The sequence below is a fragment of the Populus alba genome, chromosome 5 (genome assembly GCF_005239225.2).
Source record: "Populus alba chromosome 5, ASM523922v2, whole genome shotgun sequence".
NCBI classification, from domain to species: domain Eukaryota; kingdom Viridiplantae; phylum Streptophyta; class Magnoliopsida; order Malpighiales; family Salicaceae; genus Populus; species Populus alba.
The window spans coordinates 16,306,574-16,324,482 of record NC_133288.1 but is presented as its reverse complement, the minus strand read 5'-3'; the positions used below and the strand labels follow the sequence as shown (position 1 = coordinate 16,324,482).

Genomic DNA, 17,909 nt, shown 5'->3' with positions numbered 1-17,909 from the left:
AATGGGTTTTGCACTGCCCTAGCGCAACGTGGCGCTAGGGCGACCCTTCCCTAGCAATCAGAACCAAGCGCCAAGTGGTGCTAGGGCGACCCTTCCCTAGCAATCAGAACCGAGCGCCAAGTGGTGCTTGGGGAGCCAGGGCGCGCCAACCCCACGCACAGACCTGAGCGCTATGTGGCTATAAGGGTGGTTGTATTAATATAAAAAATAGTGTTATTTGTGTTATAAATATTTTAATTTTTATTATAATTAAAAGTATTAATAGTATAATTTGTGTTATAAATATTTTAATTTTTCTTATAATTCAAAGTATTACTCTTAAAAATAGTATAATTGGTGTTACAAATATTATTATTTTATTATAATAAATAGTATTTGCGTTAACAATATTATTATTTTTATTAAAATTTACAATATTTTTATAAAAAATAGTATTATTTGTGCTATAAATATTATTATTCTATTTATAATTAATAGTATGAATACTAAAAATATTATCAGTTGTGGTATAAATATTTTTTTTATTTTAAGTAATAATATTATAATAACAATGAGAAGTGGAAACTCGATGCTTAGGTTGCCCTTGCGCCACGTGGTGCTGGGGCTAACCTAGTGCCACGTGGTGTTGGGGCTACCATAGCCACTCGGGCCTTTTGCCATGACCCAAGCGGGGTTGGGTTCGAGGTCAGGGTCCAACCCAAATGGGTTTGGGTGGGGGCCCTTCCTTAGTCGCAACCCAAATGGGTTGGGTTTGGGTTAGAGTGCGTACCCGATGGGGTAGGAGGTTGGGTCCATGTTCGGACTCAAGGGGTTTGGGTCCTTCCCATTCTAGACCCTAAAAGGGTTGGGGGTTAGGTCCATGTTCGGACCCAAAGGTTATTTGGGTGTGGGTCATTTTTTGTCATGAGCCAAAAGGGTTGGGGAATGGGTCCATGGGCGGACCTAATAGGTTGGGATTTGGGTCATTTTGTGGCGGGGTCCAAGAGTGTTTGTTTTGGGTTTGGCATTTGCGTTCGGACCCAAAAGAGTTGGGTTTCGATGCTTGATCCAAAAGAGAGTTGGGTTTGGCATTGGAGTCCGGACCCAAGAGAGTTGGGTTTTGATGCTTGATCCAACAGAAAAGGGTCTTGCCAATAGACTTCGCTGGTGTTGTTGGGTATCCAGCTCGCAGGTATGGCTCCAGCGCCAGGGCATGACAACCCAAGCGTTAAGTGTCTGCAACTTGGGGCGCAACTCCTTACCCCTCAGCCTTGGAACTTTGTGGCTAAGAATGGACTATCCTTGTGCCATGTGTCTGTGCTCGGGGCTATAGCACACAATACCACCATAAATTATGTAATTTATAGTGCAATGAGTCTTGGGGTACTATACTCGTTGATAGCACTATTACAATCGTTGATAGCACTATTACAATCTATAATGTAATGATTCTTGATGAAGAGTGCTTTCTAGCTTTATGTACAATACTGTTAACTTTATTTCACCCATCCATGGATGAATTCTGCCAACTAAAGAAACAAACAAAAGACGCTCAAATTAATTACAACCATTCACTACCCAGTTAACACCTTTTTAGTTAATAAACACGGGTTAATCTTCGGATCCGAAAACCAGACGCGGCCCTCTAACACCACAAAACGAAATCACACCACCACAGCATCATGACACGTGCAATGCACGTGCAAGTTCATGTACGACATTAACCAAACAGATAACCATCCATTATTTGTTTTTTAAGCCAAGCACCTTTTTAGACCTAACACCATGCAAGCCACCGTTTTTAGCTATAAAAAAACCGCCCAAATTATAATTGGATTTTATTTCCTGTATAAAAAAATTAAAATAAAAAAATAACAATATATTCCACAGAAAATATCAAAACAAATAATAATCTCAACTTATCTCTTATACTAAGTTATTTCAGAGTTGTGTCATTTATTTTTTAAAATATTTTTTTATTTAAAAATATATTAAAAATAATAATTTTTATTTTTTAAAAATAATTTTTGATATTAACACCTTAAAATAATATAAAAATATAAAAAAATTATTTTAAAAAAAATAAAAACCAACTTCATGAGAAAAAAAATATAATAATCTATCAGTACAGTCCAGAAAGTCCAGGTCAATTTTAATGTACATATTCGGACTAGGCCCATAAAAGAAACAAATAAAAAGAAAACCATAAAAAAATATGGTTTTTTTTCCTTTGAATTAATGATATTTTAGAAGAAGAGAAAGAGGGGAGGCTGTTCTTCATACGTTTCATTCTGAGTATCCAAAACTAACAGAAATTACGCCTCTCTCCATCCCCCTCCTCATATAAGCACGAAAACAAAACAAAACCCTAATTTCCTCTTAGCAACAGCAACAGCAACAGCAACAGCAACAGCAAAAAGAAAACCCATCGTCTCTCGCATTAACACTGAAATCTGCTTCTTCCTTGTCTGTGTTATTTCTCTCTATAACACTGAAACTCTCTACCGAAACCTATTGGTTAAAGATTTCTGAGGGAGAACATTTAAAATACAAGATACCCACACTTTACTTTTTGTGGAGCGGTTATTTAAACGGTTCCGTTTTGGGATATAGCCTTTGTTAGGGTTAGCACTTCTCTCTGTTATCTCTCTGACCTTGTGCCTTCATCTCGCTCTCTCTAATTCTTGTTGAATTTGTTCATGTAACAGACCCTAGAACATTGCAGTTACGCGAATAGAGACATTCAAGTGTATTAGCTAGGGTTTCTGCCCTCTCTTTTTGGCTTTTTTGGGAGTTTTCATTGAATTTCAAGTGAACTATTATTGGTTTAGAATTGTGGGTTTTCCTTGGTTGGTGCCTTAGGCTTTTTGCTGAACTGGGACTCTTGTTAAAGACTAGGGCCTGTTGAGTGTGTGGTGCTATTATATACATCTGCAAATACATCTTTTGATAAAAGATAGAGGTATAGAGATAGAGTGGCGTGGTGCCGGTTTTGAATTCTGTTTGCTTTTGATTAATTTGTGGTGGAAACTGCCACAGGCTAGATAATTTGTGTGTTGGTTAGTTGGTGATTGTTCAATCAGATTGGTGGTTGTTTTAGGGGAGAAAAGTAGGGTTAGGGGCTACAAGGTAGTGGTTTTGTATAGGATAATAGTTCTCTTTGGAAGGATAATAGTTCTCTTTGGAGGGGTGAAGAAGTGTCCTCTTTTTTTCTTTTTGAATCTGATGATGGTCAGCGCTCGTCCTTATGGAAAAAAGTGAACCCTCTTTAGTACCAGAATGGCTGAAAAGTACAGGCACTGTCTCTGGGGCTGGCAGTTTAGCCCACCACTTCGCTTCATCTTCTTCTCACTCAGGTATTTTGCAATTTTGTGTTAGATAAATTCCATATGGTATTGTTTCGTTTTTTGTGTTTGGTCATGTTAAATGGCTTGCATTAATTGATAGCTTTTGTTATGGGTGCTAATTGTTTAATTTGTTGTATAGATGTCCCTTCATTGGCAAATCACACGAGAAATAGGAGCTCTAAGATCATAAATGATTTTGATTCCCCTCGCCCTGGTTTTCTGGACCGGACATCTTCATCTAATTCACGAAGAAGTTCTAGCAATGGATCTGCAAAGCATCCTTACAGTAGTTTTAGTAGAAGTCACCGCGATAAAGATCGAGAAAGGGACAAAGAGAGGTCTAGCTTTATGGATAATTGGGACAGGGACTCTTCTGATCCCTTGGGAGGCTTATTAACCAACAGGATTCAGAAGGATACCTTGCGACGCTCCAGTTCAATGGTATCGAGGAAACACGTTGAGCTGATGCCTCGCAGAGCTGCATCAGACTTAAAAAATGGGAGTGGCAACACTCACACCAACGGCAATGGTTTGATTTCCGGGGGTAGTTTTGGTAGTAGCAGTCAGAAGGCAGTGTTTGAAAAGGATTTTCCTTCACTTGGAAGTGAAGATAGGCAAGGAGTGCCTGATATAGCAAGAGTTTCATCTCCTGGTTTAAGCTCAAGTGTTCAGAGCTTGCCTGTTGGCAGTTCTGCTTTGATCGGTGGGGAGGGATGGACATCAGCTCTGGCAGAGGTACCCACTATTATTGCAAACAGCAGTACAAGTTCTTCATCTGCTGCACAGACTGTTGTTGCTTCTTCATCTGGGACTTCAAGTGGAATGGCTGGTCTCAATATGGCTGAAACATTGACTCAGGCTCCATCAAGAACTCGCACTGCGCCACAGGTAACTGAGCATGGTTCCTGTGCCTTTCCTTCTATCATGTCATTCATTGCTATATACTATAGTTTGTCTAATGAGATATATTTTCAAATCCACAGCTGTCTGTCCAGACACAAAGGCTCGAGGAATTGGCTATTAAGCAATCAAGGCAATTAATACCTGTGACTCCCTCAATGCCTAAGAATTTGGTAAGAGAACAGCATCTGATATTTAAGAGAGCTTGTTTCATAAATGTCCCATTTGGTAGTTTAACCTTATAGGTCACTGATAAACCATCATACCATGTGCTCTACCTTTTATCTGCTAATTTACCTTTTTTCAACATCTTGTATGTTGCTTGCTGATCAGCATTCACTAATAGAGATTCTGGTCTTCATCTGGAACTTTGGATATTAGTCCTTTTGCGGGGAATTTCAGCCAATTCTGATCTATAACTGATCTTGAATTTTGCCTGCTAATAAAACTAACTTTGATCAAAACCACAAATACAATTGCTTTTGACAGCAGACCTTTCAGTTGGATTAGTTGATTGATTGCCGTAGTTCCTTTTGCAAGGAATTTAGGCCAATTCTGATCTATAATTGATCTTGAATTTTGCCCGCTAATAAAACTACTTTTGATCAAAACCCCAAATACAATTGCTTTTGACAGCATACCTTTTAGTGGGATTAGTTCATTGATTGCTGTAATTCCTCGTGATGATTATTTTAAATGGAATGTTGTCTAGGTTACCCGATTATCCTTTTGAGTACGAGACTATGTTCTGTTGCTCTCTTCTTCATGTAGTTTGCACTCATCTATACAGGCTATGTGTACGTGCATGCATGCTGCACTCTGCACCGTACATGTCCATCTTCAAACGTCCCGCGGGTATTGTATGATTAAATGCATTTTGCTAGCTTGATGCTCTGTTATAGACCTGAATGCTTGTGTTTCTGCTGTATGATCACACTGCCGTGGGGGATTTCAAATTATGTTTTTCTGAGAATGCTGGAAGTTCAGGCTTCTAGTGTACTTCAATCTCTTAGTTCTGTGGTGTGATTTGCTTTGGCTTTTGTGGAAACCTTCTTTCTAGTGTTCATTTGAGGTTTTTTTTTTTTTAATTGAAAAGGAGAGAAATGACCGGGATAAGTTTCATTAGCTCGCATTTCTTATGGTCAACTCTTTTTGTATCCCCATCTACTTATTTTTAGTACGGACCCATTATTAAACCACTGAAAGTAAAGGATATTCAAGCATGGGACATGAAACCTTAATTAATGTCATTGATTTCTGATACATCTTTTTTTGTGTGTTGTTGACTGGTAAAGCTTGAAGCATGTTCTCACTTTTGTGTCTTTTGCAAACCTTTGAGTTTCTGTTGCCTTTCTGTATTGATGCTTAGGTTATGTTAATTCTCAAGTATCGGTATGGGTTTATATATCCATGTATATGGAGCAAAGTATGATGTTTGGAGGATAATATGAAGTTCTTTTTTTTTATTTTTTCACGAACAGATCTTGTGTATTGTTTGTGCAAGTATGAAAACTTTGTTAATGTTGAGGAACTATTATCTATAGTAGACAATAGTTCCATGTCTCCTACAGTTAGCCTCTTTCTCCTGCTTGATTGTTCCGTGTCATGCATTGTACAGGTTCCTTTTTTGCTTTGTATTTGACCTTTATGATTCAGGTTTGTGACTGAGTTATAACTTACCCAGTGTTATAGAGGCTTTGATGCGCTCCAGGCGAGGCCACAACGCCTTTATTAGCCCCAGGCAATAAATTTCAATGAAGTGCTGCCTATGCAAGCGCCTCGTGAGTGGGCGCTAGGTGTTAAAGCAAGCACCTGATTGAAATAATTCTTTTTCCATGTTGATTTTTTCTTTTAAGTGATATATGTTGTGACCTATTTTGTTTTAAGGGTGAAAAATATAGATAATTGCTAGCATGAAACTAGCTTATCAACGCTGCACTAGAAAGAGTCTCTAAGACCTATAGGCCAATTAGACTGAATTAGTCGGTCTAGCAACTACTGGTGAGATATGTCCATCAACTGCTTTCCTTGCTAATGAGAGGTTAACCCGCTTGTAAGAAGTGATTGGATAAGCGTGTGGTAGTATGAATCCATTCCCTGTGTAGGTAGGGATTGCTGGAAGATCTTATATGACCATGTTATGGTATTTTATATTCTCTTTTGATTTTTTAATGATCTGATCTTAATTGGGAAGATATATATTTTAGATGTATATAATTTAATATAATATTGTACAAATATTTTTTTTAATCTATAGCATACTGCCTTGGTTCATTGAGGCGAGCGCCTCAGGCATTTTACATGCTTGGTGCCTTTTAATGCCTTTTGCCTTTGACACAGCACTGAACTTACCATGTTTGAATGTCAATGCATCGGTTTGTATGGGGTTAGCTAGTTGTCCAAGATGTCAATAACCAAGTTTGAATGATGACACATGCACACTGATTATTTGACATTTGTGATAACTGCAGCCCTTGATTCTTCTTCCTTACCTTGTGAACCACAAAAATTGTGGGTAACCGTTTGCTAATTTTCTTTCCTCAGGTTCCCAGTTCTTCTGATAAATCAAAGCCTAAAACAGGAATCAGACCTGCTGAGATGAATACGGCTGCCAAGAGCTTGCACCAGCAGTCTTCTTCATTGCACCTGGCTAATCAATCTTCTGTAGGGGTAAATGTCAAATCTGATGCTCCAAAGACATCTCATGGGAAGCTTTTTGTTCTCAAACCAGTATGGGAAAATGGTGTCTCCCCTTCTCCAAAGGATGTTGCTAGTCCGACAAATACTTCCAGCAGAACTGCAAATAGCCAACTTGCTGCTCCTCCAGTTCCATCTGCACCTGTGAGGAGTCCAAACAACCCAAAGCTTTCTCTAGGGGAGCGCAAGCCAACTAGCTTGAATTTAAATTCAGGATTTGGTGGGGAAAAGAGAGCTCAGAGCAGGAATGATTTCTTTAATGACCTGAAGAAGAAAACTGCTATGAACACTTCTTCGGTTGCATATTCAGCATCTGTTGTTTTGTCTCCCACCAGTGAGAACTCTTGTGAAGTAAACAAGGAAGCTGTCAGTGCCCCGACAAGTCCTCATGCTTTTCAGAATGGTGCTGAATTGACTAGCAATGGTGGGAGTTTAGAAGAGGTTCAAAGATTTTCCGAGGAAGAAGAGGCTAAGTTCCTTCGTTCTCTTGGGTGGGAGGAAAATTCAGGGGAGGATGAAGGACTCACAGAGGAAGAAATTAATGCCTTCATTCAGGAGGTAAATACCACGAGCTTATTCCTTGTTTTTCCATCTAGATATGACTCTGCTTAGGTGTCCTCGTTCTGCTTAGGTTTTAAGAAGTTTAAAAATGCCCATTTGATATTTTATGTGTAGTGTTTGTGTTCTTTTCCACTTTTACTTTGGGCATAAATTTGTCAAACTTTGGTTGCAACTGCTTCAGGTTGTCAACCCCCTTTTTAGTTTCATGCAACTATGTGTAGTCACTTGACTCGCCGGGTGAAAGTTGGAACAGTGACCGCACAATTTTTTTTAGATCATCCTGGTCAGGGTCTTGTATTGAGAAGTCTCTTGTTACGAATCTTTAAGTGCTGCTGTACTCATTTTCATGATTTCACCTTGCAGTATGTTACAAAGAAGCCATCCCTGAAAGTGTGTCGAGGCATGCAACTAAAGCTGAATGAATGTCATGCTGCGACTTTGGGAGGATCTCCCCTTGCATCCAGCTCTTCTGACTCTGGATCAGATGCTTAATGCTGTTCTCTGAAATAGTAGACCCAGAAACTCCATTTTTTGATGACAGGTGGCTAGTTTCTTTTTCCCTTTGCTTTCTTTATAAGAAGGCTGGTAAGTTGCGAATAGAAGAAGGGGGTGGATTTTTGGTTGGAACCCTTGCATTTTGCAAATAGTGCAATAAGTTACAGATGCCCCAATCCTGCCTTCCCAATAGAGGGTAATTTTTCAAGGTGTTACGGTTGGTTCGGGAGAGGGTAGGTTAGAGGCTGTTTTGTCTGGGAGAGATTGCTGCGTCATTTGGGGGGGTATTTGATCTTTTTACTTTACATCTCTAGAGGGTTTGATTTTACAAAGAAAAGCTTATGGTGTTTTTGTCAAATTTTACGGAAAAAAAAAAAAAAAAAAAAAGAGGAATTCAAAAGGGCTCCATTTTTAGTCTAGTTCATGTTTTATACCAAGTATTTTTGGTGCTGTCGTTTCAGTTTGAGCATATCATGTCAATATTTTTTAGGCACAAATTGCACATGAATAAGAAGAAATCTTACTCCTAAATTTAATTTATTTTCCATTGTTATCATATTACCCTATTGTTTTTAGACATCCCCCCCCCCATAAAAAATAAATAAATAATAATAATAATAATAATTAAATAAATCTCAATTGGCTTGCAAGAGATTGATGCGCCCCGCCCTCCTTGTTCAAGTCATGTTTAGGTTTAGTCGATTCGTGCTCAAAATAGTAATAATACGAAAACGGGTCTCGGCAGTTATTCTATTTTACTCCCGATTTTCTAAATAGAAATATATTGTAATTTGAAAGACAAGATTCAAAAAAAAAAATAATCATGAAACGATGGTGATAAAAGAAGAGGAAAAGAACAATTAATCTAGAAAAGTTGTAACAAAATAAATATTCTTATTTTTAATAAACCTTCAGGAGCATTTTTTTTATATAAATTTCCCATATTAGTTTAATTTTAACAAAGTGATTTTTAATACCATTTTCTTGAAGAATAAAATCAACCATGAAAAAAATGATTACATATTGGGTTTGCTTGGGGAAAAAAAGCGTTGTCAATTTCAAAAAACCTCTGGTAGTTGGAAGGTTACGTTATGGGCTTTTTCATCTAAAGAACCTATTTCAGCCTCCAAAGTCCATTAGCCAGCAATCACGAGATAATTACCTTGTCCATGGAAATTAATAGTGGCGGTGGTTTTATTTAAAAATATATTAAAATAATATTTATTTTTTATTTTAAAAATTGCTTTTAATATTAGTACATTAAAATAATTTAAAAATATAAAAAAATAATTTTAAATAAAAAAATTTCAAGTGTTTTTTAAAATCACAATTTCAACTGATTTATTATTTCCCGGTGCCAGCTCAAATAACTTCACACAAGAATGGAAGTGCTTTGACTCAAGCACGAGTACATGAAAAACTGTTGTTATTTTGTTTGTTTATTTGCTCTAAAATGGTCTGATTACAAAGTCTTACAAGGAGGTGGTCATTTCCCAGCAAATACTGCAACCATTTCACCAAAACGGATAGACTGGATTCATGTTCGGATAAAAGAAGCCGAAGTTTTGCTCAACTGCGCCTGGTTTCAAATTCTCATTGAACATCGCAAACAGGAACGTTTCCATGATTTCTCCCGGCCTCCTTGGCGTCCCGTTTGTCAGCACATGATTCACTAGGTTCCGATTGTAAATCATTGCGTTATCAATGCTTGTGTAAGGATCATTCCCAGCACTTGGCCATCCACTCTCCCCTATAGCAACTCGTAAACCAGGATAGCCAATTCTTTCCAACGCAGCATGAAACGCATCAACCATGGCGTCGAAGAGATCATAATAGAGGAAGCTCCCATCGGTCACCACAGGAGTGGTTGCAGCAAACAAGGCATAGTCAACGGGAACTTGTGATGGATTTGAGGCATAGGAAAAATAAGGATACACATTGATCATGAGGGGTGCACCAGAACTGGCTAAGATGCCAGCAACAGCGATCATAACATCAGTTACATCGCTCCTGAAAGCGCCAGCCGATGGAGGGTAGGAGGCTTCAAGTGCGTTTCCTGGTATTGTAGTCGTCACTGTGACATTAGCCAGCCCGATGGCTGCAAGTGAATTGCGAGTGTTGGCTATTGCCGCGGGGACGTAACTGGCAAGCGGGCCTGGGATCACTTCATTGCCTAATATAATCCAACGAAACACCACATCACTCATGTAAGGGGCGATATTTGTGTGGACCCACGCATCGGCTGCATCTTGCCTTTGAGCAATGTTCGCCAAGTCTTCATTTGTAGGACATAAAGCAACAGCGAGTCCTGATCCTCTCAATGCTTCAAGCACATCAGATCTCGGCTCGTAAAGTCTAATGAATTCGATTCCAGATCTCTTATAGAGACCTACCACCTCACTTGGAGGTGGAAGGTTATTCCCATTCAGTCCATAGCAAACACCAATGGGGAGAGAACCTGCAACATATCATATATCAAACGTTAAGTGAAAAACTTCCGGCCAAGTATCTTTCTGTTGAAAATCTGTGATAGAAACTCTTTCTGTACTAATGCTGGTAGATAAACTAATTAATTATGTGAAAACAAGAGATTCAAAACTTGTGATTATCTGGTTAAAACAAAGTCGAGCGTGTTTTCAGTACTAGTTGCAGGAGAGAGATCTTACTGGAAATGGAAAACTGGTGAGCCGCCAGTGTTATTGCTGTAACGAGAATCAACCTGCACATTGAGCTCATCAACCCCATTTGTTTATTTTTAGCCTCAACCTCTAATTTAAGCATGCGAGGGATGTAACTGAACACCGCGTGCCTTTCCATCTACATTTAGCGGTGTATATATAGGAGGAGGAGTGCCCTTTACCCCTGTCGACGGCTGTTCTGACAATTTAATGCCAGTGCTTGCACTCTAGATTGTGTGTTTGTGTTTTAATGATTTGCACATCCTTAAATCATTATCTTCTGCTTTTGAACAAGAGTAATTAAGTTTAGTGCCAGTTCTAGCAAGACCATTATGAAATTTACTATTTATTGGCTTCTGGTTAAGATTTTGTGAGGTCCAGGTACGTTCTTGCTTACAAGGAAAACAGAGCAAGCTGTACCCAGTTGAACTGTTAACGCTGTAAGGTTCATGCATGCCCTTAGTCTATCCTGTTCATGCATGCCCTTTTATTTGGAAATAGAATCGTAGTGAATTTATACTATATTTGATATGATTTTTGTAAATTGATTTAAGTTGTTTTTTAAATTTTGATCCAAAAAAGGAAGACATAAGTATATTTGGTTAGAATTAATTTTAGACTTGAATTAAAATTTTATTACAAAATTTAGTTTAAAATATTTTTTAATCGTAAGTAAAAATCTTAATACTTATAAATTTGACCTTTATACTACCTTTCTCCTTTAAAAAAGTTATTTTAAATTATCTTTTACCAAGCATATTTGTAACTAAACTCATTTTTATCATATAATTTATTTATGAAAATAAAATTGATTGTAACTCAAAGTTTAAAATTATAATTTAAAAATCATATATAGCATACTCTTAATTAACAAAAGTTAAAACTCCTTGAAAAAATTATTAATATTACTAGAATAGGTTATTAGGGGCAATGAGGTTTTTTACAAGACTCATTAATCATTATTAAATTAATAAAAAATAATTTTTTTTTATATTTTTAAAATATGATAAAATGATTCAATTAATGTTCAAAAACAAAAACTTTAAAATTGACACTTAGAGGGTTTTTTTTTTTTTTTCATTTTTTGTTTCAATTTTTATTTTCATGCTTTTAATTTTTCATTTGTTAAATTAATTTTTTCTTTTCAATTTCATCATTTAATAAAATATTTATAATTTTCATCTAATTTATTTTTTTATTTTATTCTGATCCTTATTTTTTTAATTGTTCTTTTGCTAAATTGATATTTCTTTTCAATTTCACCCTTCAATAAAAAAAAAAAATTGTCCTTTAATTTATTTTTTATTTCTATACTGATTCTCATTCTTTTAATTTTTATTTTTTATTTCAGATCCTTTTCTATAGTTTTTTTTTTCAATTATATCCTTTACCATTTGATTGATTCAATTTCACCTTCAATAAAAAAAAAAAAAAGAAGTAGTTGTCCTTTATTTTTATATTTTTTCAATGTTGATTCTTATTCTATTAATTGATTTTTTTTTTTATCCTCTTGTAAAGTTTTTTATTTTATTTTATTATTTAACATTTTATTTGTTGGGGATTAGACTGATTCTCATTCTTATTTAACATTCTTATTCTATTAATTGATTTTTTTTTTATACTCTTGTAAAGTTTTTTATTTTATTTTATTATTTAACATTTTATTTTAATTGATTTTTTATTTCTATACTGATTCTCATTCTTTTAATTTTTATTTTTTATTTCAGATCCTTTTCTATAGTTTTTTTTTTTCAATTATATCCATTTACCATTTGATTGATTCAATTTCACCTTCAATAAAAAAAAAAAAAAAAAGTAGTTGTCCTATATTTTTATATTTTTTCAATATTGATTCTTATTCTATTAATTGATTTTTTTTTTTATCCTCTTGTAAAGTTTTTTATTTTATTTTATTATTTAACATTTTATTTGTTGGGGATTAGACTGATTCTCATTCTTATTTAACATTCTTATTCTATTAATTGATTTTTTTTTATCCTCTTGTAAAGTTTTTTATTTTATTTTAATTGATTTTTTTATTTCTATACTGATTTTCATTCTTTTAATTTTTATTTTTTATTTCATATCCTTTTCTATAGTTTTTTTTTTTCAATTATATCCTTTACCATTTGATTCATTCAATTTCACCTTCAATAAAAAAAAAAAAAGTAGTTGTCCTTTATTTTTATATTTTTTCAATGTTGATTCTTATTCTATTAATTGATTTTTTTTTTTATCCTCTTGTAAAGTTTTTTATTTTATTTTATTATTTAACATTTTATTTGTTGGGGATTAGACTTCATGATTTTTATTAGATGAAGGTGTTTATGGTCTAATAATCTAAGTTGTGGGTTTTGAAAGTTAACACGAGTTGGCATTATTTGTTTTGCTTATTTTATTTTTGAATTTCATTATTTGATATTAATTTTTTTAATAAAAATTTTATTTTTAAATTTTTTATTTATTTTATTTTCTATTAAATAATTTTAATAGTGGATTTTAAAAATTAAACCACGTTATCAACATTTAATCCATTTTCGATTATTTTTTACGGGGAAAACAAATCCGACCAAGCCGCACGGCTCATGTCAACATCTAGGAATTGACTATAAAATTGAGAATCAAACTCTTTCACGCGCATAAGAAATGCAGCTGAGGCTTGTCAACTGTCACAACTTAACTTCAGCATGACAAGACGAACAGCTGTTGAGATTTTCTTCATGTCGGATTGCTGGAGAATTTACACCTCTATAGATATCTCACAACATGAAATTTCTTTCCAAAGTTCCAGAAATTGTTGTTGGGCACAAATCGCAAGAACTTCCCATGTTATTTATTGTTGGATCAGCAAAAGTGGAATTCAAGATATAATATTTCATCATAGACTCCTTCCACCGGAAAGAGGGGGGATTTGGCTGTCGAATATGAAGTTGCAGCTTTGAAAAAGATACCAGTAATTAGAATTCACATGAACAGGCCATAACAAGAAGAAAAACGACATTACAAAAACAGGGAACAGACAAGAATAAGAGCATGAGATCCATGGAGGATTGAAAGTGGACATGGCTGTTTTCAGCATTCTCGGTTCAAACCAAGACTAAATGATTCGTGTGACCAACCTGAAAACATTTGAATTTGGCTTCTGCACAAAGGCAGCATTGAAGAAACACCAGAGTTTATGAGATTTCACTTTCATATGTACCAAACATCTCAAATTCCAGAAAAGTTGCACGGGTCTTTGTTTTTTTTCATGCTCGAGAATGCGAGCACAGGATAAACATTTACACGAGGTGGAACCATGTTCTGTCCTGCGGATTGAATAGTTACTGATACATACACAGCCAACTCCCTCTGTCATAATTCCAAGCTCCAACAGGCTGCACATATCACCATAACTCATTCCGAGTATGAAGCCCAACAAATTAGGCCACTGCAGAAAACAAGAAAGAATGGGGATTTCGATTAAAAAATGAGAAAGGCAGGGGGCAAATGGTAAATCCAAATTCGTTCAGGCAATGTCAAATAACATCACTAAAATGGACATGATTGTGCATGTGAATTCCATGCAGGCGTTATGCCTACTTGTGTCTCCTGTGTGAATGTGTTATTGTCACACAGAGAGGTGGACCAGCAGATCCACATGGCAACTTTTTCATCGCTCAAATCAACATGCACAGATTTATCATCTGAATTCTAAAACTGCATGTTTATCAAAGGCTAGGAAAAGTAATTATGAGAAAGAAAAACTAAAGGACCACTTTAACAAGACCATCCAAAGATGTCAGACCAGGAACCTGAATAACTCGGGAAATTCTTCAGGCACTTTTAAAAAAATAAAGGCAAAGGAGAAGCAGTTCATGGAGCAAAGGCACTAACATCACGACCTAAAGATATGCAACAGATGAGAGACGCCAGTAAACCATTTACCTGATCAGCACAAACACACACTGCAAGATGCCAGCAGTTCCTGTCCACACTGAAGGGCCAGTTTTGACGATTGAATCTTGTATCAATAAGCCCACTGATGCTGCTAAAGAGACGAAGGAGACAACATATGCAAAGAAAAGCCAGAGCTTCAATCTGCAATTAAGAGAAGGGTTAGGAAGCCCAAAAGCCAAATGGAAGTTAAGCCATTCCCATCTAGAAACCACAGAATGAAACAAATGGCTAGAAGAGATTCACAATTATTTCAAAAAGCGATAGAGCGAGAGAGTCTAAATTTTCGATCCAAATCTTCTAGCATAAAAGAATAGACATAATAAATTAACGGTGCTGTATCATCAAAGGTTTCAAATCATTCTAACATAACCACAGTCAATTCCATTGAGAACCTCTGCCCCCTTGGAAAGGAAGGAAAAACAGGAGCTTCTAGCAGTCATGCTCCAGAGAACATAACATCAAGCTCAAACAAAAACTGCCATATCTCCTTTATTTGTTCCTTTTCATACAATTATTAACAACATAAGAAATTCCTGTACATGAGAACAGGTAGTTCTCAGGGTCATCCTTGTATATCATCACATCAATGTAGCATAGCATATGAAAAATGTAAGTATTCAATTACGTGGTAAAGATCCCATTTAGCCATCATTTACTAAGATTAAAACAGCACCAAAAAATCTCAAGAGCAACAGTAGAAGTGCAGGTTGAAACAGCAAGAGAAAACAAAACAATCATCAGAAAGATTGTGATGCCCATCCGCAGGCAGGCAGTCCACTAAAAAACACTAAGCATAGCAGTGGGTTTTAAGAAATACACTGGAGAAAATATGTGCAATGGTCACTACTAAACTCCACTCTAAGAGTGGTAACGCTAATTTACATTAAAATCACTGCTTTTAACGCATCAGCATTGCAGGAATCAACGCAAGATAGCAAAATCATTATCAGAATAGTAAATAAACGCTCGTGGTGTTCCAAGACACGGTGTGCTACATAAACTGACAGTCCAAAAATCTCCCTTCAAAGTAAAGCCCCCGGAACCAGCAGATAAAAAAAATCAATTTAATAAGACAATCCAATTTTCACTGGGGCTTCTAACAGAAGAAAATCAAAATAATTGAAAAATTAAAATAACATCGACTAAAGGAAACAAAAAGAAGAATAAGCAACTGAGAAACAAAGAGAGATGGAAAATTGCAGACCTCCACTCGCCTTCCTCGTAAGGAGAGTAATCAATATCCTCTTTTCTAACGCAATTAAACATCAGAGAAGCAATAGATGCAAATATGCCTGCAGTTGCGAAGCCCTAAAAAATCAATCAATCTAAATAAAAACACATGTAATTGTATATTGAAATTGAGAGAGAGAAAGAAAATTAAAGAGAAAGGGGGGTTGACCAGGGAGGTAGTGAACGACGGAGACTTTAACAGAGCTACAGACGACGGCGTCGATCCAAAACCACCATCCCGCGCCAAATACCGCGCCAGCGACTCCAGGACCGAAGATTGCCCACAGCTCCGGTAAATCCATTTTCCTCTCTCTCGATTGCTTTTTTTTTTTTTTGGCTACTATGTAAAATTAAGAAAAGCAAGGAAAAAACAAAAAAAACACTGGACGCTGGTTAGTGATTGACTGTTGTTGCTACTTGAAGTTCCAGGCTGTTATGAATTGCGTTTAATTTGCTGTCTATAATAGAATGATCACTGGCCAATTACACGCTACACCAGCGAAGGTGTTAGGTTGTGAACACGTGTTTTTTTTGTCTTCTTTCAAATTTTATATGTAATTAAATATAGAAATTACCATAATATCCTCCAATTTGGTTATAATTATACCGAATTTTAAAAAATTACAATTTATATCCTAAAGTTTATAAGTTTATTAACCCTTAACATTCAAGGAAAAAAATCAACAAAAATATATGATTATTTATAGAATTGCTATTATCTTTTATTTAATGACAAAAATATTGTAAATTCATGTTAAATAATGTAATTTCCAATCAAAAAACAATAAATTAAGAAAAGAATTTTTATGACTAGTGGTGAAAATTCTTAATTAATTGGTACAAATTCCTTGCATAAAGTACAAAAATAAATTTGTGTGAGAAATAACGGTGATAGAAGATTTGATAGAAATACCCCATGAGATATTAAATGGGTGGAATTGTTGTAAATATAAAAAATATAAAACCTCGGTTAAAATATTACGGAGTGTTAGTAAAGTGTTGAAAATTTAACTAGGTGATAAATAATAATAATAATAATAATAATAATAATAATAATAATAGAAAAATATATGTAAATTAAATTATCAGAAATGAAGTTTTATGAACTTAAAACTTTGAGGTATGATAAGTTTTAAAAGTAGTTTGAGATGAGATACCTGACTAAACAAAAATAATAATTGAACTAAAGAACAATAGCAATGTCATCAATATTAATTTCGAGGGACATGTATATGGAAAGGAAGCCAAGTTGGTCAGTCACATTATAAAAAAAAGGAGTAAAGATTTGATCAAAAATCCATGGAAAATTCTTGCTAAAAACATCGAAGAGTGATGAATTAAAGGATTAAAAAGAGATTGGGAAGGGATTTAAGCAAGAAAAGTTGAATAATTCAAAAAGTTATTTAACTAGAGGGGGTGGTCTTGAAGAAGGAGAGAAGAGGAGGAAAATAAATGAATAAAACTTGTTCTTTCTTGTTCTTATTCCCTCCATTTATTGTGTGTAAGAGGTAAGGAACCTTGATTTGAGCTAGGTTTGAATTATTAATAAAAAAAAATGTGTTTTACATATAGGAGTGCCATGTAAATTTGTGTTTGACTAAATAAATAAATGATAAAATGGATGTGTGTATGTTAGATTGAGGCTAGTAGACATGAAAAATCATTGGATGAGATGTTAATTAAAAGAATTGAAGAAGGAAAACATACCCCATTTAATTTAGAGAGAGAGAGAGACATTGGTTTAGCATGTAATGGTTTGGCCTAGAAGGAAAAGAAAAAAGGTTGATGCTTTGGTTGGGTTTAAATAAATGATTTAATGAGAAATGAATGAGTTTAAGTTCAATTGATGTAGAATAAAAAAATGAGAACCTTTAGATAGAAGAAAGATAAAAAGAAGTAGATTTGACCTACATGGTAAATCAAGAGGACATTTAATTTTAATTGAAACACTAGAATTTGAAACGAATCAGTCGTATAACAAGATAATGACTTAGGCATGGGTTAGTTTGAATTAAATGGAAAAATTTAATTGAAAACCATGGTTTTTTGATATAATATTTGGCCAAACAAAAAAGAAGAAATG

General features: G+C 35.2%; 3 protein-coding genes across 3 annotated transcripts; 1 reads left to right on the top strand and 2 right to left on the bottom strand.

Moving 5' to 3' along the window:
• The first annotated feature begins 2,216 nt into the window (after positions 1–2,216).
• Positions 2,217–8,510, top strand: LOC118029347 (uncharacterized). The gene is made up of 6 exons (XM_035033223.2): positions 2,217–2,603; positions 2,688–3,335; positions 3,466–4,214; positions 4,310–4,399; positions 6,771–7,481; positions 7,848–8,510. Exons 2-6 carry the CDS (start codon positions 3,227–3,229, stop codon positions 7,974–7,976), a joined length of 1,788 nt encoding a protein of 595 aa, XP_034889114.1. The 5' UTR covers positions 2,217–2,603; positions 2,688–3,226; the 3' UTR covers positions 7,977–8,510.
• Positions 8,511–9,346: 836 nt separating this feature from the next.
• LOC118029183 (glucan endo-1,3-beta-glucosidase) lies at positions 9,347–10,796 on the bottom strand. Its single transcript, XM_035032999.2, has 2 exons — positions 10,646–10,796; positions 9,347–10,437 (listed from the first exon to the last, which is right to left on the bottom strand). The coding sequence occupies exons 1-2, from the start codon at positions 10,794–10,796 to the stop codon at positions 9,494–9,496; spliced, it is 1,095 nt and encodes a 364-aa protein (XP_034888890.1). The 3' UTR covers positions 9,347–9,493.
• Positions 10,797–13,707: 2,911 nt separating this feature from the next.
• Positions 13,708–16,301, bottom strand: LOC118029346 (uncharacterized). Its single transcript, XM_035033222.2, has 4 exons — positions 15,996–16,301; positions 15,801–15,888; positions 14,585–14,737; positions 13,708–14,087 (listed from the first exon to the last, which is right to left on the bottom strand). Exons 1-4 carry the CDS (start codon positions 16,126–16,128, stop codon positions 14,054–14,056), a joined length of 408 nt encoding a protein of 135 aa, XP_034889113.1. The 5' UTR covers positions 16,129–16,301; the 3' UTR covers positions 13,708–14,053.
• Positions 16,302–17,909: the final 1,608 nt, after the last annotated feature.